At 42.3% G+C, this 25,051-nt stretch overlaps 2 protein-coding genes, 1 long non-coding RNA gene and 2 other non-coding genes across 10 annotated transcripts in view; 1 reads left to right on the plus strand and 4 right to left on the minus strand.

Annotated features, from left to right (window-relative positions):
* SUPT16H (SPT16 homolog, facilitates chromatin remodeling subunit) overlaps positions 1 to 8,024 on the minus strand; it is a 39,749-nt gene extending 31,725 nt beyond the window's left edge. The window contains exon 1 of the mRNA XM_060619167.3: positions 7,682 to 8,024. Within this exon, the coding sequence (XP_060475150.1) occupies positions 7,682 to 7,747 (66 nt within the window). The 5' untranslated portion in view covers positions 7,748 to 8,024. The remainder of the gene's footprint in view (positions 1 to 7,681) is intronic.
* A 702-nt stretch (positions 8,025 to 8,726) lies between these two features.
* On the plus strand, positions 8,727 to 13,259 carry LOC132669380 (uncharacterized). The gene is made up of 2 exons (XR_009606098.2): positions 8,727 to 8,895; positions 12,839 to 13,259. It is a non-coding gene; the product is annotated as an uncharacterized LOC132669380 (long non-coding RNA).
* Positions 9,012 to 25,051, minus strand: part of CHD8 (chromodomain helicase DNA binding protein 8) — a 61,518-nt gene continuing 45,478 nt past the window's right edge. For 4 of the 6 annotated variants that reach the window (XM_060619160.3, XM_060619165.3, XM_060619161.3 and 1 more), the window contains exons 16-38: positions 24,733 to 24,988; positions 23,940 to 24,150; positions 23,496 to 23,691; positions 22,854 to 23,021; positions 22,478 to 22,657; positions 22,222 to 22,332; positions 21,705 to 21,901; positions 21,305 to 21,504; positions 21,044 to 21,224; positions 20,864 to 20,953; positions 20,491 to 20,594; positions 19,139 to 19,268; positions 17,965 to 18,040; positions 17,446 to 17,500; positions 17,074 to 17,281; positions 15,968 to 16,176; positions 15,157 to 15,876; positions 14,770 to 14,921; positions 14,185 to 14,487; positions 13,261 to 13,374; positions 12,892 to 13,071; positions 12,378 to 12,494; positions 9,012 to 9,991 (exon numbers count right to left, since the gene is read on the minus strand). In XM_060619160.3, coding sequence (XP_060475143.1) covers positions 9,425 to 9,991; positions 12,378 to 12,494; positions 12,892 to 13,071; positions 13,261 to 13,374; positions 14,185 to 14,487; positions 14,770 to 14,921; positions 15,157 to 15,876; positions 15,968 to 16,176; positions 17,074 to 17,281; positions 17,446 to 17,500; positions 17,965 to 18,040; positions 19,139 to 19,268; positions 20,491 to 20,594; positions 20,864 to 20,953; positions 21,044 to 21,224; positions 21,305 to 21,504; positions 21,705 to 21,901; positions 22,222 to 22,332; positions 22,478 to 22,657; positions 22,854 to 23,021; positions 23,496 to 23,691; positions 23,940 to 24,150; positions 24,733 to 24,988 — 4,725 coding nt within the window. In that variant the 3' untranslated portion in view covers positions 9,012 to 9,424. The remainder of the gene's footprint in view (positions 9,992 to 12,377; positions 12,495 to 12,891; positions 13,072 to 13,260; positions 13,375 to 14,184; positions 14,488 to 14,769; positions 14,922 to 15,156; positions 15,877 to 15,967; positions 16,177 to 17,073; positions 17,282 to 17,445; positions 17,501 to 17,964; positions 18,041 to 19,138; positions 19,269 to 20,490; positions 20,595 to 20,863; positions 20,954 to 21,043; positions 21,225 to 21,304; positions 21,505 to 21,704; positions 21,902 to 22,221; positions 22,333 to 22,477; positions 22,658 to 22,853; positions 23,022 to 23,495; positions 23,692 to 23,939; positions 24,151 to 24,732; positions 24,989 to 25,051) is intronic. The other 2 variants (XM_060619163.3, XM_060619164.3) reach the window with 2 other exon arrangements.
* Positions 13,575 to 13,660, minus strand: LOC132670640 (small nucleolar RNA U6-53/MBII-28). The gene has a single exon (XR_009606861.1). It is a non-coding gene; the product is annotated as a small nucleolar RNA U6-53/MBII-28 (small nucleolar RNA).
* LOC132670639 (small nucleolar RNA U6-53/MBII-28) lies at positions 18,578 to 18,687 on the minus strand. The gene has a single exon (XR_009606860.1). It is a non-coding gene; the product is annotated as a small nucleolar RNA U6-53/MBII-28 (small nucleolar RNA).

Below are 25,051 nucleotides of genomic sequence, written 5' to 3' on the forward strand. Positions count from 1 at the left end.
ACCCCAAGTGCCTGACAAGCTTTCTCAATGGTAAGGTATGCAGATCTCAAAGAGCCCCAGGGGGCTAAACTCTGGAGGCACCAAGTATCAGGGAAAGGGAACGGAGTATACTGCACTTGGGTGAGTTCAGGGCTAAAAACGGAAGGTCTGGTCAGTAAGCTTAAGAGAGGGACTCCCCTGCCTCTTGCCCCCCCCAGTTCTTGAAAGTCCTGAGACAACACCTAATCCTTTAGCAAAAATCTCTGGAAAAATGAGCTCAAAAAGGCTCTAGCTTCAGATATTAGGCACAGCAGAAGCAAGTACTAATTTTTAGAAAGTTAAAGTCTGTATTTTGAGTGACCATCAGGAACGAATTAAGATTTTTCTTTGCATGTCCTCACTGAATTCAGAGAAAACTCTTCACATACTGACATTTGGGGGTCCTCCATGGAATAAGTGAGCCTATTCACTCTACAGTTACCCCTATTCTTTGAGAGGCCCCATCCATGCAGAGCTGCCAACCAGTGTCTTATTATTTTATTCTTAATACGGATGGGTAGCCAAGTCTTACTTTGGTGTCTGTGAGGTCTCCAATATGTAAGAGGAATCAAGGAAACTCAGAGGAAACAGACAACACAGAGAACAGAAGATAAAAATTAAATAAAAACACCTCCTATAAAATAAATATAGTATATCCATGAAACAACGAGAGTAGAGATTAAGAAGAAATTAAAAATAGCTGAAAATTTTAAAAATCTGTAAGTGGGAAAATAAAGTTAAGAAGCAGTATTGGAAATAGAGGACAAAGATAGGAAACAAAACTGAAAGATAGCCAACAAACTTAAGTCAAGCGGTCTAAAGCTCTGGAAGGGGAATATCAGGGGCAACAAAAAAGATCACTGAGGAAATGGAGGGAAAAAAGTAATCAAACAGTGAATGAATCTAACACTGAAGGGCACTGAGCCTGGAGACTGAACAGAACCCCCCCCCCCGCCCCCCCAATTCAATGCATGGAAGGAAAAAAAAAAAAAAGGCTCCTATGAAGGCAGTGAAATTTCAAAACACAAGGGATAAAGAGAGGATTTGAAATGTTTCAGAGAGAACAGGCCATATATACTGAATCAGGAAAGAGACACATTTGCCTTCTGAAAATACTGCAAGTTTGAAGACTACCGAATGACTGCTTAGATTCTGAGCTGAATTCAACCTTGAATTTTAATCACACTTAACTATATTATTAACCAAAAGTGAAGACAGAATAAAACTTAAGACACACAATCGCTTAAGAAACATATATTCTCTATATCCTTTAAAAAGCTTAGAGAAAATGCTCTTACAAGAAAAAAAAAATCAACACAAAGGTTGTAGGATATAGGGGACCCAATATTGGAAAGTCCCAAGTTCAGTAGGCTTGGAGAACAACCTGTACAGATAGAACAATATAATGTAAGGTTGGGGGAGGGGAATGGTGGTGAAGCTAAAAAAACAACACAGAATTGGGGCGCCTGGGTGGCTCTGTCAAGCATCTGGACTCTTGATTTTAGCTCAGGTCATGATCCCACGGTTCATGGGATGGAGCCCCACACTGGGCACTGACAGCGTGGTGCCTGCTTGGGATTCTCTGTCTATCTCTCTCAAAATAAATAAACTTAAAAAAAAAAAAAAAAACCCAACACAGAATTAATAAAATATCTGACAAGTGTGAAAAATTTAAGTGTATTTATTTGGAGAGAGAACACGAGTGGGGGAGGGGCAGAGACAGAAAAGGAGACAGAGAATTCTAAGCAGACTCCATGCTGTCAGTGCAGAGCCTGATGCAGGGCTTGATCCCACAAAGAGTGAGATCATGATCTGAGCTGAAATTAAGAGTCAGATGCTCAACCAACTGAGACACCCAGATGCCCCAAGTGTGACAATTTTAAAATAAAAGATTGAGAAGATTATGACAGGCCTGAAGGAAATAATTAGGGCTAGGAGCATTTAAAAAAAGAGAGAAATTTAGGCAATCACTAGTGTCAGGAAAAATGAATCGTAGAGAATAGGAAAGGTAATTGTACTTTATTACTTCACCCAGCAGTGAAAGTATCTACATGAGCATAAAAATGTAAACTTACTACTGATTTTAATAAAAATTGTGAAAAAAAAAAAACTTATCAAGAGGGGTGGATATGTGATAAATCAAGTATAATAAAATGTCAATTATTAATGTAGGTGGTGGGTACACAGGTGTTCACTGTAAAAATCTTTGACTTTTCTCTCTGTTTGAAGTTTTCCATAACAATGTGTCAGGGAGAGATTTATTTATTTTTTTTAATGTTTATTTATTTTTGAGACAGAGAGAGACAGAGCATGAACGGGGGAGGGTCAGAGAGAGGGAGACACAGAATCCGAAACAGGCTCCAGGCTCTGAGCTGTCAGCACAGAGCCCAACGCGGGGCTCGAACTCACAGACCGCAAGATCACGACCTGAGCCGAAGTCGGCCACTTAACCGACTGAGCCACCCAGGCACCCCAGAGAAATTTATTTTTTTAAATTTTTTAATGTTTATTTATTTTTGAGAGAGAGAGAGAGAGAGGGAGAGAAACAAAGTGTGACTGGGGGAGGGGCAGAGAGAGAAGGAGACACAGAATCAATCCAAAGCAGGCTCCAGGTTCTGAGCTATCACCACAGAGCCCGATGCGCACGGCTGGAGCTCATGAACCACGAGATCGTGACCTGAGCCTATTAACCGACTGAGCTACCCAGGCAACCCTGTCAGGGAAAGATTTAAAAAGTATCAGGAGGTAAGGAAGCTGGAATGAAGTGTGACAGAATACAAAAGTTAAATTTAAATCCTAAACTACCAAAACAAGACAACAGTTAATATCTAAGACTGACAATTCAAGAAATAACAATGTATAGACAGCATTTCAAAATATGAAGCAGAAGAACTAAAAGTAACTGCTTCTGAGGCAGTTGACTGGTTTTTAAGGTTTTCAGAACTACCTGTTTTTTTAAAAACCTATGTTATTACTTAATTAAAAGTAACAAAGTACAAAGTACATATAGATAACAATGAATAAGCAGAAACTGTGAAGGTGGTATCAGAATAATAAAAGTTGGGGAAATACCATGACAGAGGAACAACTATCTCCCTTTGAACCAAATGGGTATTGCACTAAAAAGAGGAAACATTTTTGAAGTACCGGGTTATAGCCAGGATATAATTTGTCATTCATACCAAGACAATCTGGAGAATAAAAAGGTGTGCCATTAATAATTACATAGAGACAACAGGTGAATAGTACCAGGAAAGGAAGAACTTATGGTCACCTATATGTAGCCTGGACAGAAGCCTCTTCGAACCAAGCAAGGATGCATGAAAGCTCAGAAACTGTCACCATCGTTGATTGAGTGGCTACTACATGCCAGGCACGAGAATTGGTAACCAGGGATAAAAATGTAAGAAAGTTAGTAACGGGAGTAGACTATAAAAGTTGAGCATGCAAGAATAAATGTACCCCAACCTGCTCAGGCATTTACTTCCATCTAGCCTCCTCTTCTTGAAGTCAAGGGACCCACACATTACTTAAACCTTTATCTACCTCACTCAAGATAAAAGAGCCATTAAGAATGGGAATGGATAGAAATAACCCAATATCTTGATGAAAGAAGCATGGGAATTGCCTATATTTTAAAGAACCTTCCTAAGCCATAAAAGGTAACTGTCTACTTTTGGAGAGCAATCCAGAACAAGACACTCGTCCGCAACACAAAAATCAGCAGTCAGAAAGCACCAATTGAGCGAGGCACGGACACTATAGCATAAAGTTTTCTCCATGGACACAAACTTTATTTTTTAGGGTTAGAGCCACCCATCATTTCCATCCTGACCCGTGGCATACAGGCACGTGAGTGAACGCACTGGACTGGCTTTCCTTTTGAAAACGGTGACATAATTCTTTTGGGATAAAAGGCAGATGACTAAAGTCAAGGTTCACACATAGCAGGATGCCCTAAGAGGTAGGGTTCTAGGTGTGCCTGGATATTGTTTCCCTCGGTTCTCAAAGCAGCTGAACTGCAGAATGGAGACTAACCTCCTTCACCTCTTACCCCATGCAGTACTAATCATAGTACCTGGTTAAAAATGATCACAATCCTGAAAAGGCTGGGAGCCCTAAATAAGGACCCAGTTAAGTATAAGAGGAGAGGAGAAGCCCAGAGCCCACTCTCACGATCCACTGCCACTACCCGGAGTTTTCTAACACAGAAATAGACAAGGGCTGCAAATGCTTGCTGCTCACGCAAGTTCTGATCTAAAATAGAAGAGGCAGGACTGGACTAGACTCCAACATCTACAGTCACAAAACAGTAATAAGTTCTAGTTGACACGAAGATCTCCTGTTTGATTTTCGACTGAGCCGATTTTCTCATCTTTAAAATGACACTATATACTTACTAATGTTTTGGAAATTTCTACTCAAACAGAAGTGTGTGATGTTGCTGTTTTTAGACATAAATTAATGAAAACTGTAATAAAAAATAATATGTTATTTGCAGTAGCCTCACAATATGTATTTAACCCAAACTCAATTTGCAGATAAGTGAGATTAGAAGTCACATTAGCTCCTGTTCTTATTAAAAATAACAAAACAAAACATGGGGAGCCTGGCTGGCTCAGTCAGTGGAGTGCTGGACTCTTGGTTTCAGCTTAAGTCATGATCCCAGGTCGTGAGACTGAGCCCCACGTTAGCTCAGTGCAGAGCCTGCCTGGGATTCTCTCTCCCTCTGACCCTCTCCCCCGCTCATGCTCTCTCTCTAAAAAACAAAATAAGGTTAGTAGCTTTTTGGTTCTCCACTAATCTCTATGGCTGAAGAGAGCTGGAGCTACCACACACAATCACACAGTTCTGAAAAGCTTATGCGTGCAGGTATTTAAAACAAAAAAGTGGATGTGGCAACTAACAAATTTTCTAGCTTGTGAATTTTTTTCATAATGGATATTTCTTTGAAGATGGGTATGGACAATACAAGACTTGGGATCTGTATAGTTCAAGCTATTCCTGCATCTCAAGGCTAGTTTTCTTATTAAAAAAGGAAAAAGTGTAAAAAATACATATAGCACGCACCTATATGCTTCACTATCTTTCTGCTACAGCTAAGAGAATAAGCAACCAGAATTTACCCGACAACCATGATCTTTGTTTAAGCAGGTCAGAATGAAGTACTGTAACCTGGAAAGACTATGATGCAGAAAGGAATTCTACAGGTGGGTTCTGGACATAATTATTAAAATTCACAGTTATAAGAAAATAGAAAGTTTATTCAAATAAGATTTTCAAAATAATTAGCCACAAATTTTGCTAATGAGTACATTTTCATGTGGACTTGACACATAACTTTATACAATACCAGTTCTTATTAACATTTAACATACCTCTTCAAATGACGTAAGTAGAAGGGCCAGGATAAACCTTAATGGTTTCTGGGTGCCTGGGTGGCTCAGTCCTTAAGCATCTGACCGGCTCAGGTCATGATCTCATGGTTCGTAAGTTCAAGTCCCACATCATGAGCTGGAGCCCTGCTTTGGGTGGACTTGTGCCCCACTTTTCTCTCTCTCCCTCTCTCTGCCCCTTGCTCACTTGCGCCCTCTCCCTCTGTCTCTCTCTCAAAAATATTTTTGAGGAACAAAAAACAAGGGCCTATAATTTAACTTTCCTTGATTTAAACACTGCTACTTAATATTATTAAGTTTGCCAATCTGTCTTTAGGCCTCCAGTTTTTCCCAGTCTCATGCTTTGCATTTATCAATCACTTAATGGAACACTGACTAAATGAATCTTAGCTTTTGTGAATGATCTAGAGAAGATGAAGAATAACCTGATAAACTCTTAATTACTGGGACTAGGAACAACCTACACATCTAAGCTGTATAATTTCAGGGTATATGAGTGGAAGAGAGAGTTTCTGATTTATTTATATTTATTATATACTGCACCCTTGTACATCAATCTTTGGAAAATACTGCAACTTTCAGAAAGGTTTTTTTTTTTCTTTTTAAAAACACATTTTTATTTTTTTTCACAGCATGCTTTTTTAATGTTTATTTTTGACAGCGAGCGGGGGAGGGGCAGAGAGAGAGGGGGACAGAGACCCAAAGCAGGATCTGTGCTGACAGCAGAGAGCCTGGTGTGGGGCTCCAACTCAAGAACTATGAGATTACCACCTGAGCCAAAGTCGAATGCTCAACTTTTTTTTTATTGGAGAGGGGGAGGGAGAGAGAGAGCGAGCCCACGAGCACCAGAGAGGGAGTGAGCTTGAGCGCATATGTGTGAGCAAGCAGGAAGGGAGACAGACAAAGGGAGTGAGAGACTCTTAAGCAGGCTCCAAGCTCAGGGAGGAGGAGCCTTTCACAACCCTGGGATCTTGACTTGAGCTGAAATCAAGAGTTCAATGCTCAACGGACTGAGTCACCCAGGTGCCCCAGAAAGTTTTTGTAACGTGCATTATTTAAAAATGTAACAGTGAAAGAAACTGTGAAAACATTTGATAGAAATTAACCAATACAAAATCTTAAAAATAAAACTATGTTCAGCATTTTTCTAGGATTAAGTCCTTATTTTCATAAAAATGCAACAAAGAATCCGTTTTACTTTCAATTATCTAACACATTTATCTTCAAAGAATTAAAGACACATGAACCTTTAATATGACTGGCAGGTAACTGACCAAGTTTAATAGCTTGGTTTTTAGTGGAGGGTCTCTTTGAACGGCAATTTACATGCTGAAAATCAGAACTGATCACTTTTGTCAGGACATTTTTCAGGTTTTAAAAAGTCTTTATTAGTTTTAGCTTCCCTGGATGACAGAGTTCAGAGGCCAGACTTAAGCTCGACAGCTCAGCCTGCACCACAGGACGCAATCAAATGTATGAATTGATAAATTACTTTCATAAAAATAAATTTCAATCGTGGACGTTTCTCAAGCGGCAAAATTACCCAACCTTTAAAACACTGGAGACTGCAACAGCGCTTTTTCTCAACACGTGCCCCGGATACTCTACCAAAGAGGAAAACTAGTGAGGTTTTAAGCATCACATCGTTTTTGCATTACTAATGCTTGCAGGTTTTCAGCATTAGGGTTTCTGTGTTACCCACAGCAGGGCCTAGAACATGAGACGGCTGCGCGTGAGCGGTTTTTTTTTTTTTTTTTTTTTTGAACTCCAGCAAAAGCCCCGCAAACGATAAACACGAAAAGCCGGATTCACATCTTGCTGGCCCCTCCATCCACCCTTTACGAAGAAGGTTGCCAATTCTGGCGGGACCTGGGGCGGAATACTCGGATTCTGGAAGGACAGAGCGAGTGCGTGGGTGTGTATGAACACTGCAGGAGGGGGGCAGCAAGACGTGATCACAGAGTGGGAGGGAAGGATGATGCCTCTTCCAGGGCGGGAAGGAATTGTGAGAGGAGGCTGTTATGCATGACGGGGGCCAGCACGCGGGGAAGATGGTGGTGGATGCAGGGCAGGGTGATTGCGGGGGATTCCCTGTTCCGGGGCGGCGCTGGGGGCGGCCTGCGGTGAATGGTCCTGCAGCAACTAAAGGGGCGCGACACTGAACCCGGGAATTCCCGACGGAAAGGGAAAAAAGGGCGCCGAGAAATGGGGTTATTATGGGATGGCAGAGGGGGGCTCCCCAGGGAAAATTACGGGATCTATCTCACCCGCCAATTGCTGTACAGTCTCTTCACTCGTCGGTAATAAGCGTCTTTGTCCAGAGTCACAGCCATAGCCACAGACGCCGCTCCTGCTCGGGTTCCGAGAATCACGCGAGGTCCCGGATCCGCCACCCGCTCTCGGCCCCGGAATCCCGCACTCTCCCAGTGACCCGGAAGTATCGACCTCAAAGATGCCCTTTCCGCTTCCGGGTCCCGACAGCGCTTGGATTTTTTTTTTTTTTTTTTTCTTTTAATCCTCTCTCCGGAGGTTAGCGGAAGGAGAGGAAGAAAGACAGTGGAAAATCAACAAAATGTGCAACACTAAAAGAGTCTAGATTTTCGCGGGGTTTTCTTGTCAACTTAGCAACAGCCGCACGCGAAGCGACGTCATCACGTGACGCTCCGCCCCGCCCTCACTCTCAGTCGGGCTGCGGTTTGCAGGAGCTCCAACTTCTGGCGGAGGCGGCAGCGGCGGGGCACCGCGAAGGAAGCGGGAGGCCTGCCGAGCCTGCCCCGCCCCACACGTGCCCCGCCCCACACGAGCTGCCGCGCGCCGCTGCAATGGCCCCACCCACCGACAAATGCCGGGGAAGCGGAAAGAGCGGGAGCTGGCGTGGGACGGGAGAGGGAAGGCTGGGTGCATTCCCCTCCTAGAAAGGGTGGGGAAGCAAAACCCTTTGCAGCTCCTGGTCTAGAAGGATCCTTCGTGGTGGGACGCTGGGTCTGAGGCTCCGGGCACACACAGAGAACAAACCGAGGAGAAAAAAAACGCACCCTACCAATAAATTATGGTGAAAGGACCTTGCCTTAGAAAAGGAAATGAAATGCCCAGGCTTCATCTGAGCCCTGGGATGGTGGGAGAAGAGTTGTAGGAAACAAATGGCTTGAGGGGCTTAACACAACCCAGTCTCCGCCCCCCCCCCCCCAACCCGGCTCAAATCTTGACAACGTTCCTTCCGGTCAGCCTGTCCCCTTGCCACAGTCCATGAAGTGACACCATTCTTAAGGCTTCTCAAAAGCACCGTTATTTCAGTTAATTCCAGGTAAAATGTACATGGTTCCTTGGCAACATTCTTCCTCCTCATTTAAGAACTTGGGAGTTTGAATCTGAACATTTGCCTACTATTTACATTAAATAATTGCCTTGCCTTTAGCAAGCTGGACTACACTTAACATATGCCCTTTGGTGGAGTGGAGACGACTTGTCTGTCCTGTCCAAGGTAACTTTGTATGAGAGATAATGAACTTTGGAAATGGTATTGAAATTACCCATCATGAATTCAAAATTAACCTTTATATTGGGTTTGAGCAAATATAGAACAAAGGAAGAGTGGAAAAGGATTAACTTAAATTTATTAATGCCAAGGGGAAGGAAGGTAACAGTTCCTGACCCTCCAGCTGTATCCACAGTTCGGCCAGGAACAGGCTCTGCCAGAGGCTAGGGCCAGCGCTACATAGTCTGTGGTTAATGGAGGGGTTTAGGGAGGGGTGAGCACATCAGCTGCTCTAGTCTCCTTTCCTTCCCCAGAAATGAGGAAGTGGTCATGTATTTTTTTAGGAGTTCCCCCTGCCCACCCAATCCTCTCAATTTTGGAAGCAATCAGGTACAAGTTTTCTTTTTCCTTTTCACCTCCTGGAGTCCTGGGTTTCCCCACATCTCCCCTGCCCCTCCCACTTTTCCATAGTCCAAGGGCCAGAGTAATTGAAAATAACAGCAGCCACCCAAGCAATGGGGACCATGCTGGGGCTTCAGTCATCAGCATCTTCGCTCGAGTCTGAGTTGGCTGGCATCATAGGATCATCAATGAGTGAGAAGTCCCTTTCTGAGCTATCATAGCCCTGAGATAAATCATCATCATCATCTTCATCCTCATCGTCCTCGTCTTCCTCAGGCTGCAGTGGTGGCAACCTCAAGGCAGTACCAGAGGTGGTAGTGGCTGGTGAAGAAGGGAAGCCAGTGGCTCTCAGGCCTGGATGGTGATGGTGGTGATGGTGGGGGTGGGGGTGGTGGTGGTGGTGATGAAGCATGGTGCTGGAGTCTACATGAGGGGATGATGCTGCACCACCCATCACAAACGGCATAAAAGGCAAAGATGCAGAAGCGGCACTGCTGTGACCCAGAGATGACACAGACTGCAGGCCACTACTGCTGTGTTGGAAGGTATTATGCAGAGACAGGGACCCAGTGCCTCCACCCTGCATTAGGGCCATCATCTTAGAAAGGTCTGGTCGCATCCTACGGGCCCGCTTCTTGCTGCTGTCTGGTGCAATAGGCCCTGGCAAAACCCGGTTGAACACAGTTTCAGCATGGTGACCCTAGGAGAAAGGAAAAGAAGATGGTAAACAAGTAAGAAAGTCAAAAAGCAAAATAGAAGCCAACAGAGCCCTAGCTTGCAAATTCTTTTTCACTGACTCTATCTTTAGGAGCAGCAAAACAAGCACATTCAGATAAGGCTTGATGGTAATAAGGAGGAGGAAATGCTGGATGTAGCTGCTGGAAGCACTGCAAGGCCCAAGCTAAGATCAAGGAATTGATACTGATACTCATGTGAACCAGAGTTTTCTTTTTTCCGTGACTACATTGTATCTTTAGTCCATCCGCCCATTTCTTACCTTTAAGAAATTAAAGGGGCCTGAGTAAGCCAATGAGTGAATCAGTATTTGCACAGTATACTTTACTGATGGCAGGTTGTTCACATGAAATTTATCATGTGAAGTGCAGAACGACTATATTGGTATTCACAAAGTTATCACTCATTAGAATATCAGAGTGTGGTAAACTAAAGACAGGTCAGGTTAAGACTCCTGGATGTTTAGAACAACAAAAAGACTGTGGGTAGCTCCTCGTGAAATTTAAGTTTTGTTCACACTGATAAAAAGAACCTATCTGCTGAATTTTAAGTCACTTCTTCTAGATGTTCTGACTGTAAATTTTAATTAAGTATACCGAAGCTGGAACTAGTACCTCTGCTTTGCTAGACCTAAGTACAATACTGGGTAACCTAGAATTAAACTCAGACAGTTGGTGCCTATATCTCTGCACTCTATTTACCAATCTAACTCTAACACGTGACACGGGAATATACCTTTCTGATTTGGAGATAAACCTCTCAATACTCCGTATTTGTATAGACTTTTAAAATATAACTATAATAGCACCTAAACTCCCACAGTTACAAGTAATAATGCAGTGCTAGATATATGATCAATTCTGTCTACATCAACAATTCTGTACTAGTCATATTATGATTTTCTGTGACTCCCTAGGATCTTTTGTTTCAACTGACTATAAAGAAATAACAAAATACTTGAGGTAAAAATAGGTAATACTGGAGAAAAGCCTTTTTTATGAAGCTGCTCTGTAACGTGAAATTCAAGACAGAGAAGGATCCAGCCTTCAGCCATCAGTCTCACATATCAACCACTGTGCTTATTATCACACTTTTGGTCCCATGGAGGATAAGAGGAAAAATTAAACTATTCTTCTATGGCCAACAATCCTTATATGAAACCACTTTTACCAATAAAAAAAAATAAGCTTCATAAATGCCCCTCACAAATTACTATAATGTGCAAAATAATGATCTCAATTTGTTAAATGCAAAAGATAATGTTTATTTGGAAACTGACTTTGCTAAAAGATACATTGTATTTTTATATACATATTACATATATATGTAAAGATGTACATGAAAGGGGATGATTAGATAAAGGGAGTATATACAAGTACTTATCACTTTAAGTGCTTCCCAAACCAACCATGATTTAATATGTTTAAAAAATATAATTACTGCCCAAAGTAAGGCTAACATAGCAAAGAGAAACTTTTACAGTTATATTTTGGTAGAAAGGATTATCAGCACTTAATCTACCAAAAGGCCTATAACTGGGGTAAAAGCATAAGTACATTTGAAAATAATGGAATAACCAATGTTGTTTCAAACTATAAAACATGTTTTCCTTTCCTTTTTCCGTTACTGGCGTTATTATCAGTGATTCTCAAACTCCTCCATGTTGGAAAACGCTATGACTATTTTCCTTAGTAGCCCCCAAGTCCCTTCTAAAATAAACAGGATCCTGGGGCGCCTGGGTGGCTCAGTCAGTTAAGCGGTCGACTTCGGCTCAGGTCATGATCTCACAATCTGGGAGTTCGAGCCCCGCGTCGGGCTCTGTGCTGACAGCTCAGAGCCTGGAGCCTGTTTCAGATTCTGTGTCTCCCTCGCTCTGACCCTCCCCCATTCATGCTCTGTCTCTCTCTATCTCAAAAATAAATAAACGTTAAAAAAAAAAAAATTTTTTTTAAATAAATAAATAAACAGGATCCTAAAACTTTTAAGAGATTATCTGCTCCAATACCCTCAACTTTTCAGGATGTGCAAACTGAAAGGTTAAAGATTTGCCAAAACTCCCTAGTCAATCCCTAGAAGAGCAGAAGGCCTTGAATGTTCCAACACATCTTACTAATTCTTGTGTTTTAACATGCTTGACGTGCTAGTTACTTTTTAGAACTTTATGCTATTGTAGAGATGACAATGCTAAAGGACTGTATTAAAACCAATAAAATTACTCTGGTTTTCTGATTGGTGGACTGAAGATAAATTTTTTTCATACACTGTTAAAAAGGTAAGTAACATAGCATCAAATAATTTCTCCAGTCACATCTAGTGTGGGAACAGAGTGGTAACGCCTCAGTCTCACTCACCTTTTTCCCATTCCTAGAGTTAGCTGTCTGGACAGGTTCCACTCCCAAACAGTTCAATTCCGCCTTATTATTTTTTTTACATCTCTGCCACTTCTGTTTTCTGCGATCCTCCATATACTGAAATAGAAAAGGATCAGTCATCCTAGAGGAATAAAAATCTTCCCTGGAGTAATTATTAAGGTACTAGTGTCTAGTTTGACAATACATGCTTATTGCATGGCAAGGAAAGGATTAGTCCTGGTGGGAAACTGCCATTAAGCTGATCTCTCCCCCCAAAATCAGGTGATCAGATAATAGTTCAACAGTAAATAACTGCCTAGTATTTAGTTTAGCAAGTGCTTTAACTTATTTTATTTTGATCCTTACAACTCTGTGAGTTGGGAAGACGAGGTATTATTATTCTGATTTGGCAGATACAGAAATGGTGACATAATACGGCATGCTTCCTCCCTCTCACACAGCTTAAACACCAAGGGAATGACTTTAAATCTTGCTGGATGGAACTGCCACTCACCGCTAGAAATCGGGGATCAACAGCGAACTCTGGATGACCCTGTAACCACATCTCCAGTTCAGCCCGGCGAGGGGCATCCTCACCCACCAGCAAAGTACCATCCACCTTATTGATGACAGGGATCCGGGTCTCCAGGTCCACATCAAGGTGATTAGGCTCTTCCATGCACTCCACCTCCAGCTGCAAACCCAGAATCCACCCCCATGAGCACATACTCTTCTTTGGGGCAGGGAGGGAGGGGGAGTAGAGCCAATGGTAGCCATAAAATAATTCTAGTATCTTCTAGTCCCTTAATCCCAACTGCCTTCATCAATTAGTAGGAATAAAAAAAATCTAATCATCACATTAAAGACTTTTTCTATCACTCACCTCGACTAGCTTCTTTCTGTTTCCCTTCTTCTTATGAAACAAAGGATGTCCATCTCCCATTACTCCATTAGCCATCAACTTGTGCTTCTGGAATGTTAACTTCAATCCTTCCTCCTAAGAAGACAACCCACCCACCCAAAATGTCATATGGCACATGTTTTTAAAGTAAATATTAAGCTTTGGGGATCTTGGGGTAAGGGTCATCCTCTGGCTCAAGGATGAGAAAGAAGGCCATCTGACTAAAAGGTAGAAATCAGAAATATGATAAAACCTATATACTTTTCCCTTAGACAGATTTTGTTTCTTGACCTAGTGCCCCTCAGAAAAGAAGTAAGAGAAGAATTTCAACAACACCCCCAACCTGGTGTCTCAATATTAGCATGGCAAATCATCACAGGAGCAAAATCCTGATAATTCCTAACACATACTTTAAGAAATTTTTCTTGTTGAGTACTTAATGAGCAACTAATAGGGTTTCAATAGGGAAGAGGATCAGGAAATTAAACTTCCCATTTGTAAAATAAGTAACACTGATTTAATTTCAGTAGGAATGACTTCTTATTTTTGACTTAATAAGGCCCATAAATACTTCAGTGTCATTTTAACAGCTTTCCTACAACTTGAATTCAATTTTTAAAAACTAGGTTTCTAGGATCTAGAAACAAGCCTCCCAAGAGAACCCTGTATCAATTAAATTTCTTTCAAAAATATTGTTTCTTTTAATCTAGTCCCCAGGAGATAGAAGTCAAGATCCCTTCCTTTACTGCAATGACTTCTCCTCAATGGAGCTGTGTGAGCTCTAATTTTTATACCCTCTTATTTTTAAAGTTAGCTAACCAAATGAGTTTAGTATCATGTTAGTGAAGTAGTTAGTAAAACTACAGCCTCATTCCCCACTTCCCAGTGCCTAAATGCTAAGCTTACATCTTTGATCTGAACCGTAAACTCCTTTTCATCCATGCCTCTGCGAAGTTTTGTGAACTGAGCTGCTGCTGTGGTGACTGCAGACACTTCCTCCTCTGCCATGGAAGCCGCGCTGCTGCTTCGTGGTGTGGGGACTGGAGAGTCACCATATTCTCCTGGAGTCAAGGAGGGACTATCTAGCAAGTGGTTGCCTGGCCCCAAAATTCCTCCTGTTACCATTTCCTGGCTCCGGCGGCTAGAAGGCCACTTCCCTGAGAGTACAGCCTGGCAGACGAGGTCAATACGGTTTATAAGGACACGATCCTGAATGGGGGGAAAAGAAATCAATACTGGTTTTAGGGCTGGAGAACCAGCTATGTGATTCTGTGACAAACAATACTGCCACCATTGTCAGAATGGGTAAAAATCACAAGGTAGGAGGAGGGAGGTAATAGTATCAGATCCCTAAGTCAACTGGCAAGAGTTTCATGAAAAAAACCGTGTAGCGCAAAATACAACTAAAGAAAACCAGAACCATCTGTTCCTTGTTTCCCGCTTCTGTTACATTATATTTCCACACTATGTGTTCAGGAATGAGGCTATTACCTTGGGCCACTCAGAGGCTCTTTGTCTTTCTTGTAGCAGCAGAAGCTCAGGGGTCATTTGTTCTCCATCTTCATTTGGGAATCCATCTTGGGACATAGTGAGGGACAGGAGACTCTCTTCATCATAGAGCTTTGAGCGGGACTGGTCAGCAGCTAGAGACCATACAGAATGTGAGCAGAGATGGAAGAATGAAGTTATATAGAAATGGAATTACATGGGCCTTAAATAAAAGCCCAGAGAGTAACAGATCTCTTTTGGTATCCTATCAAATCAAAATCCAAATCTCTCCCAGAGGATGCATGTAGAAAAGAAGGGGAAGAGTGAGGTGAGTGGGGTGGAGAGGTGGGAAATGGGGAAAAGGGCCAACAGCCTGTCACATGCACTCACTTAGCTTTTCTTCCTTCTCGTCCTCACTCTCATCAGTGCTGGAGCTGGAGCTGGATGAGGATGAGGAAGAAGAGGATGATGGTGACAGCTTGCTCAAGTCCAGCTCAGAGTCTGAATCATCCTCATCCTCCAGTTTGACTGGTGGAACATTCCGGGAAACCAGAGGGGTAGTATCAGAGGGGGCTACTCGCATCTCATAGTCTTGTGGGGTTGGTCGGCTCCTGGCCACCACCTCATGCTCTAGCTTTAAAGTCAGACTCTCCAGACTGGGGACCTGGGCGGCTGTCTCCTCAGGTGGTTTTTCAACAGGAGCATCTGGGCGCAGGGGCAGTGGTGAGGCAGTGCGCGAGGTATACTGCTGGTGGAGCAGTGGAGTAGAGCAGCGTGACAGGGGTGGAGCTGGTGCTCCTGCCTGATGGTTCTGCATATAATTCATACGGGCAGCCAGAAAAGAAAAGTCTGGGTCCTGCATGATGTTGCAGTCTGTTTGGCTCACCCCATGGCGGGCTGCCCCTCGCAGAAGCTCCCCATCATGCCGAACAGGCTCCCACCATTTGGGCAATTCAGGACCTGGAGGCTGACATAATGCCAGCCGATCTTCCAGAAGGGGATGGCATAAAACTTGTTCCCGTAAGCGCCGAAGCAACTCAATACGGTAAAGAGTCCGTGAGGCCCTCTCCTCCGTGATGGGCTCAATGAACAGATTAGGGTCCGGGGGCTCTGCAAGAGATAGGGGCAGACAGAGAAATGAAGCGACTTGGCTCTGTTGCCCTCCATCCCCACTCACCCAAGACTCTCCAGTCTTGCTTACCATCTCCAGCTGCTGGGGGAAGGCGACACACTTGGCGACACATGGCCACAAAGCCATGGAAGTACTTGGTAAGGCTTTCGTCTGTTTTTTTGTCCAGACGGGCAAAAGTACGGAAGCGATCCCAATGGAACTGCATGGTATCAGGGTCGTATTCCACACCAAAGGTAGACACCACCCGATAGAAATCAGTTTGTTCACGCCTTGTCCATCTAAAGGGAAGAGGAATCAGGCAACAGTGATCAGAAAAACACAGAGAAGGGGTGCCTGGGTGGCTCAGTAGGTTAAGCATCCAACTCTTGATTTCGGCTCAGGTCATGATCTCGCGCTTTGTGAGTTCGAGCCCCACAATGGGCTCTGCACTGACAGTGTGGGAGCCTGCTTGGGATTCTCTCTCTCTCTCTTCACCACCACCCCCCGCCGCCCATCACCACCGCTCTCATTCTCTCTCTCAAAATAAATAAAACTTAAAAAAACAAAACAAAACACAGGGAAACTGGTTATTTCTTAATGTGGCTTAGAATATTTGAATAAACAAAAATTGAAAGTAGGGACAAAAAAAAGGGGGGGGCCCAGAAGACAGCAGAAGAGGGAGTTAAGAGGTACTCTATAACATATAAGAATTTAAGAATAGCAAACTAAGGGAAAAAATGATGTGGGCAAATAAATGAGAACGGTCACATAAAAGACCTCCTTAGGAGTTGTGGTTAGGCACACAACCAAAGTTTCTGGCATAGAGGAATAAAAGTTAAAGGCAAAAATAAGCGGTCCCTCTAGGGAATTCCAAATAAATCCTTCCTAAGATGCTTTTCAATAAGACCCATAGCCGGGGCGCCTGGGTGGCTCAGTCAGTTGAGCGTCTGACTTCAGGTCACAATCTCACAGTTTGTGAGTTTGAGCCCCGCGTCAGGCTCTGTGCTGACAGCTCGGAGCCTGGAGCCTGCTTTGGATTCTGGGTCTCCCTCTCTCTCTCTCTCTCTCTCTCTTCCCCTCCCCCATTCATGCTCTGTCTCTCCCTGTCTCAAAAATAAACATTAAAAAAAAAAATTCAATAAGACCCATAGCCGAAGGCAAGCCTACAACTAAGCCCAAATTCCCAGCCACACTACCGTTGCTGTTTTTCCCGCCGCGCGATTTCTTTTAGCTTGAAGGCTGCCTCACAACGCCGTCGTCTCCGGTCCCCTCGTTCTGCAGCCTCTATCTTCATCTGTTCTCTCTTGTAGCTGCGCTGATAAGCTGTTACTAGGCGCCGAAGCCTAGCTGTCAGAGCAGAGCCTGGAGGCCAGAATAGATGGCCTGGCTGCTGGGTCACCTGGGCTGTGGGAAGCAAAGAAGAATGAACAGGCAGTACAGGAAGGACAGTAGAGATAAGCCACCCAAAAGCAAAGCTCTTAGAAATCCCAGGATAGGACAGAATTCAGTTAATAATTCCCCAACCCACCACCCCACACAGAATTGTACTAGTTGACCTAGAAGTTTACCTTCATCTCCATCAATCACTGAGATCTCCTCATCCATCATCATCAAGGGATCACCCTAGAGAAGGAGATCCACCCCACAGGATGGAGGGGGGGGGAGGGAAAGGGGGGGAAGTTGGCACTCTGAAATCACTTTCTTATGTGAGTCCTTCTATGGCACCAAAGGGATCAAGAAAAATTTCTAATGACCCCTCACAAAGAAATGGAAGTAACCAACTAAAGGGATAAGAAAGTAAAACCTGAAAAATCAGTTGTTGTTAATGGCTTAAAAATTAGGGACTCAGGAATTTTGCAGTCACATAATATACTTCAATATCCAGCTTGGTCCCACCTCCTACACAAAGCCATCCCTGGTCTCCCCCAGTTGGTATCACAATCCTTTCCATTACTACTTTATATTCTCAGATGGTACTTTCCATTTTGTATTATAAATTACTCAATACACTTCAGGATCCAGGGAATGGGAGAATACTTAACTATTTAGTAATAGAGAAAAGCTAGACTCAAAGGAGAATTCCTCACCTCATCATCTTGGTCCTTTGGGGGACCCTGGAGTGGTTTGTATTCAGGATCTTCACAATCCTTATCAAAGTCAACCCTAAAATTATTCAAAAGCATGAAAAAAAACAACACAAGAATGTATCTTCCTTCACTACAAGCAATTTAGGATGAAGACCTAGCCAAATGTATAATCTAGCATGAAGCAGTCTTTTCTTTCATGCTTAAAGGAATGGCAGCCAGGTGCTAAGATCTGAGAAAGTTAGGTACAACACCCAACAGGACAAAGAACTGGGAGAAACTGACAAAGTGTCATTCTAAATTGCTCACATCTGAAACAAAACACTTTAACCAGCATATTTCCTTTCTCTTGATAGCCTTTTTTATTCTTTACCCATTCTTCCCATCCTTCCTATTTACTTTAATTATTACATTTGAATAGTCCATGTTTGCTTGTTTTACTTTGCTCTACTGAGTGGAAGGGTGACATAATACATGATTTGCAATGAATAACTGACCCAATTTCCTTTGAGTGTTCTGCACTAAACAAACTAAGGTTGTGATCATCAGAGAAATCTCTCAATTGCAGAAGAGTACATGGAATGGGTATTCATGAACTAAGCCAACTACTGAACATGCCCCTCAGGTCTCCATGTGAGAAGTTTTGTTAAACTCACTGGCACCCAAACCAGGGCAACACTGCCCCACCTGGTGACTCAGTATTAGCATGGCAATTCATCATCGAGGCACGTATCCAGAATCTATGCCTGTATGTGTCAGCTACCACTGAGAGATGATGAACCAGGGGTAAAATCTCCTGAGGCGCTAACCACATAAGTGGCGTAGGAGAGTTGCATGGCTATTATCTTTCAAGAGAATCAATTGTCCTGTCAGCTGTGGCTACACAGAAAAGTGTTGCAAGAAAACTGAACAGAATGTCAAATAAGCCGTTTAGGAGTAACGTTAATTTTCACCCTTAGTGGCATCTTATGGCAATGTGTGGTTTTAGCCTAGTTTATGGAATCCTTTCTGCTAATCCCACTCTTTGTTAAGAATTTATCATTAATGAGTATAACCATCATTAAGAATACTAATGGGTTCAGTCAAGGCTACAGTTATGTTGTCTCTTAGCATAAGCAACTAATAGGCTTCATGGGGTAGATTCAGAACTTCAAGACAATTAAACACCAGTGCTTACCCTTCCACTATGTCAGAGAAATTATCCAATACTCGATGTTCTGCTGCAATGGCTTTGTCATCTGGTCGACCAGCCTTTTCCAGGAAGCATAAGGCTGGATCTGCCCTCATAGTATTGTATTTCTCATAGCCTAGAAGAAAAAGGGTCTTAAGCTGAAGAAAATAAGAGATTAATTTTGCCTAAAGGGTGCTGAAATAATTGAACTATCTGAGCTACTTTGCTCATAATAGAAAATACTAACTACATGGGGAAACTGAAAAAGTAAAATAATTTAGGGCTAGGTCACACATTTTTGAATGAAGGACAAGAAACACCTGTAAACAAACAGGCACTGAATGTCTGATGAACAGAGAATGAATGAATGAGTCCATGAATATATTTCAGGATGTTTGGACTCATCTAAACCTCTTTGTCTCACAAGTAAATCTACGATTAGAAAGTGTTCAGTTTTTCTGATCCCTTAAAACATCTCAAAAACATGTTGATTAAGTGCCATTACTTTTATGTTAAAGAAATAAACAGAAAAACATTTTCAATTTCTTTTAGGTTTACTTATTTTGAGAAAGAGAGCAAGAGCACAGGAGCGGGTAAGGGGCAGAGGGAAGGAGGGAGGGAGGGAGGGAAGGAGAGAGGGAGAGAGGAGAGAATCCCAAGCAGGCTTTGCACTGTCATCACAGAGCCCGACGCAGGACTTGAACTCACGAACCATGAGATCATGATCTGAGCCGAAACCAAGGGCCTGATGCTTAACCTCTGGAGCCACCCAGGTGACCCCAGAATAGTTTAAAAAAAAAAAAAAGTGATATTCTAATTCACTAAGTCACTGGGCTGGAAGTTAGCACTCACTGCTTTTAATACCTAGGATTTGTTATTAGGCAAGACTGAAAAGGGAGTACTCTTCCTTTTTGTACTCCATTTTGTTTCACTGTAGCTCATACCTTCATCAGAGTGACTGTTGAACATTTAGACAAATAGGATGTTACATAAGTAGAACACTTTCATACAAATTAAACGTGTTTATTATTAGTAGGAGTGGGCATATATTACCTCCCCTGAACTGTGGAAGCTTAACTAAGATACCACAACATACAAATTGATAACACTGATTAGGGAACAGATGGGAGACTCCCTACCTTGGGATTTAACTATCCATCTGGTCTTTCTGAACATCTATTTATAGGAACGAAATGCTTTGCTCTGGATATTTAAGAACTAGTTTCTTATTCAAACGTAATTTTATTGAAAACCAATCAGATAACTCAGGTACTGGCCATAAGCATTTTACGCTACATGTTCCATCTGTGGACGTAAGTCTACAAAAGGAAATAAACAGACTAAAAAAAGGTACCTACCATGCTTAAAGACTCCAATGAGCAAGGACTTGTCAGCCTCACTGTCCCACCATGTTGTTGGAACCTCCAGCTGATCCACTACTGGGAACCATATGTCAATCTCACTAAAGGTAGAAGACAGCAGAGTCAACACAGCAATGCAGAGAATTAAATAACAATCCTTGGGAAGATTATTATAGGTATCTTCTTTTATCCATTAACTTAAATGCTCACGGATCTGCCTATTTCCTTCCACTGGTATCAAGCATAAGATTAAAGAAGTGACATACTTTCTTAATTATCAGTTATCCCAAAGACAGTACAGAATGAAATAAATAAACCAATCTTTTCTGGTATAAGGCAAGGCATAAAGAAAAATGTACCATAACTTTACCTGGCAATGGCACCCCCTAACACCTTCTCTGCCTGGTCTCCAATAACCTCCTGCCTTAGATAATAGAGCATCCGTACCCGCAATAGCACCCTACAAGTGAGGGAAGAAGAGCCAGGTCAGTAATAACACAGAAACTTTGGGGTGGAAAATGCTTTAGTCTTTGTTAATTTCCATCCTTACTTGTTACACTGATGTTTCAAATGCTTCTTATAACTCTCATCCTGGAACAGGGTATCAGGATTATATTTCCGGATCCAATCTGCCTTATGGATATCAAAAGTGCTTTGTGATTTTACTTTTTTCCCCTTGCGTCCACGTGGCACAGGGATAGACAGACCTGGGAAAGGGGAGACATTAAAGACTTGGATTGAGAAAAACCCTTGGACCTGAAAAGGATTAGGTGATCTATAGAAAGATAAACAGTAAAGAGTTGATAATTACCTGAATGATTCTGCAATTCTTTTGTCTTGCCATTTTCAGCAGGGCTAATCAAGTCCCAAATGAAGCCTTTGATATTTTCATCCCCACGATAATGTAGAAGACAGTAAACAAGGATGGCCCGGCAAATTGTCTCCACATCTCGTTCAGTCATACGTCGCTTGAAGCGTCCATGAGACAAGATATCTCGCCACCGTCCCCAACTAGAAAAACAGAAAATTGTGTTAATATTTTCCTGGGGACTTCCAAAAGATGGGAGAGGAAAAGATCTGGGGAAAACATCTTAACAGAATAAAGTTTTTCCCATTATCCCCTCTTTGGTCAGAGCTTCCAATCTGAAAGGCAAACCGAGTGTCTAGCAGGATTAAAATCCACTACCTCTAATGGCAAGACGGGTTCTTACCCATATACCAAGAGGTGCTTTTCCACCCGAAAACAGTCAGTGCGCCCATAGGTATGATGACGGTCGTGTCGGCGAGAGCGTGGCCGCTCATCATCTTCACTTTCCAAATCAGAGAATTCCACTAGGTCATCATCTTTCAGGGTGCTGAAGTGCCGGGTCTGTTTTCGTACTCTAGGTGTGTCAATCACCAAGTTATTCTATACAGAGAACAGAAGCAGAAGAGTAACTCTGTTCAAGATAGGATTATGGGAAAGGAATTAAGACAATTATGGATATAACATCTGTAGATACTCAAAAAGAGATTTTTTTTTTAGGACATGCAAAATAATCTATAGGGACTCAGGAAGCAAAAGTAAGTGGTAGATATCTAAGTAGTTTTCTGGGGCCTCATATGCAGAAAGTTTTTACAATGGCTCTTATATACAATACACCATCATAAATGAAGGCCAGCATCAAAGAATCGGAGCAGCTACAAAGGCTCCTGAAACACTGCTTCCGTAAAGAAAAGGAAGCTTACCTTGCTGTTCAGTAGATCCATGTCCAGGTCAGCCTTTTTGGCCCACTTTTGCCAAAAGTTGGGGTCATCCAGAGAAATATCAGTTCTATTTTCAGAAGCAACAAAGCTTGCCTAGTGAGGGAGGAACAAAGTAAAGTTGACATAACACTTTTTTGAGCAAGTGAAACCAGTAACTGTATTTAAAAAATATATTTAAATTCTAAAAATTCCTGTCTCTACCTCTGCTTCTCTAGCATTTGGCACAGACAGAACATACCTTGGCAAAGGTAGAACCCTTTCCTTCAGACTCAATGGTGATGGTTGTGGTTCGTCTTAACAAGATCTGGTCAATGTCTTCTTCACAAAACTTGGAGCCCTCATCATCTTCTTCCATTATGGCTGCATATGCTCCTTTTCTTAAGAGATCTTCAATCTCTTTCTTGGAGAACTGCTGGATCTGCAAAACCCAACAGTAAGATGAAAAAACTACTAAGAGCACTACCTAACCATATCATAATAATTTAGTTTATTACATTTTAAGAAATAAGACTTGAGAAATCAAACATGGTGGTCAGATTCCTGTGCAAAATAGCTTTGCCTCCCTCTATTGCTATGACCTGCTACAAATGTATCCACAGACTAAGAGAACTCACTCCAGTAATGTTGCCATCCCGACCACTCATGGACTGAAGCACAGCTTTATCCAATCCCAACTTAAGGCTAGCCTTATCAAACATCTCTCTCTCATAAGAATTACGAGTGATGAGACGGTACACCTTCACAGCTTTGCTCTGCCCAATTCGATGACATCGTGCCTGCGCCTGGTTAAAAAGAAATGGAAAGAAAGGGCAAAGATAACATAAAATTGGGGTGGGAAGAATTCAAAATACCAATTCACATCTATAATGCAGCCATGAGATCAACTCAAAACCAAAAGTCAATTTCAAGATGAAATGACTGCCCCACCAAACACAACAGGAGTCAGCAAGCTATAGTTTACCCAGCCACCTGTTTCCGTTAATAAAGTTTTACTGAAACGCAAACCCGCCCGCTCATTTCCATGTTGTCTATGGCTGCTTTTGTGCTTCAAGAGCAGAGCTAAGTAGTTACAACAGACACCGTATGGTCTGTAAAGCCCAAAACATTTACTGACGGTTTGCTGATGGAGACTGCCACCTTTAAACCAAATAAACAATGCCATACTCTTTGAAAGAAAGTCTTTCTATGAGATCTTGATCCTGTTGGAAAACCTCTTACATTAGGTGGTTCGTCCCTAAGACAATGATTTCCTCTACCTGCAGGTCATTTTGTGGATTCCAGTCTGAATCAAAGATGATGCAGGTATCAGCAGCTGTGAGATTAATACCAAGTCCACCAGCCCGGGTGCATAGCAAAAAGACAAAACGGTCTGAGTCAGGCTTGCTGAAGCGGTCAATAGCTGCCTGTCGAAGGTTACCTCTGACTCTCCCATCAATACGCTCATATAAGTACCTGTGCGACAATCACAGAAAAAAATTTAATTGGTAAGCAGAAAAAAGAGACCAAAAAGCAGACTAGGATCAATATCAGTATCTCTGTATCTCTAGTTGACCCAAACTTTATCAGAGAGTTGAGAGTAGGAATCTTAAATACTTCTTTTATCCCAGTCCTAACCGACTTTATTAAACCCAGACCCTCCTACTCTTTGCAGCTTTACGAAGCTACACTAAACACAAGGCAAGGTATGATTCTTTTCTCACCTCCTCTGAATTAGATAATCCTCTAGGATATCTAGACAGCGTACCATCTGGGAGAAGATCAGAACCTTATGGCCACCAGCTTTAAGTTTTGGAAGCAACTTGTCAATAAGAACCAATTTGCCAGCTGAACGAACCATAGCCTGCAAGTGGAAGTCATGAGGTATAATATGGCAAGCTTCTCGAAATTCTGTCAGGATTTTTTCTTCTGCACCTGCCGAAAGAAAAATCAAACTTGATGGTGAGATCCAGAGAAACATGCTAAGGCTGTAGTTTACTTAACTGAGATAAGGAAGCCAAGAAAAGTTATCTGACTTAAGATAAACATTTTTCTCACAGAGAATTTCAGCACCCAAAACATCCTAAATAATCTTCGACTGTGTCATACAAAATACTGCAAATCAATCAGGACTTAAGATTGTAATTGGGTAAAACATACATAAATATGTGGACTAGAACTAGGACAGTACATGCTAACAACTATTACCATCCCACTGGCACCCAAATCAGAAACTACAAAATGGAGTACCAGTGGGGACATTTCTCCAAAGGACAGAATGACTTGAGTTCTTGTTCATGAAATTCTAAACAGCAAATTTCATATAATTTAAGATTATGCAGGATGAAGGGGGAAGAACTAGCGAAAGACATTTCACATAAGAGTTGCTTTAAAAGAACCCCTCTCTCTCCCCAACTTAGGCTGAGTCAGTCAACGTATCCACAGTTCCTGAGGAGTATCGTTAGAAAGGAAACACAGGCGACAGAGGAATGCAGTATTCTCCAGGAGCTCTCTCACCATTGATGAGATATGGGTGGTTGCAGCATTTGCGCAACTCCATCATTGTATTGAGCAGATTAGGCATGTTAGTGTGACCTGCCCCTTTGGAAAGGAAGGAGAAATTCTTCTCCAAAATAGCCCGGTAGTATTTCTTCTGGATGTTGGTCAGCTCTACTTCAATAATAGTTTCCTGTTTGGGTGCCAGGTTTTTTTCAACATCCTCCTTGAGTCTTCTCAGCATCATTGGCTTGAGAATGGCCTGTAGCTTTTGAACCTGTGCCCAATACAGAGAGAAAAGAAATAAAAACTATGAGGACAAACATGCTTACGTTACTTG

The sequence above is a fragment of the Panthera onca genome, chromosome B3, assembly GCF_046562875.1.
Source record: "Panthera onca isolate mPanOnc1 chromosome B3, mPanOnc1 haplotype 2, whole genome shotgun sequence".
In the NCBI taxonomy this organism is placed as follows: Eukaryota; Metazoa; Chordata; class Mammalia; order Carnivora; family Felidae; genus Panthera; species Panthera onca.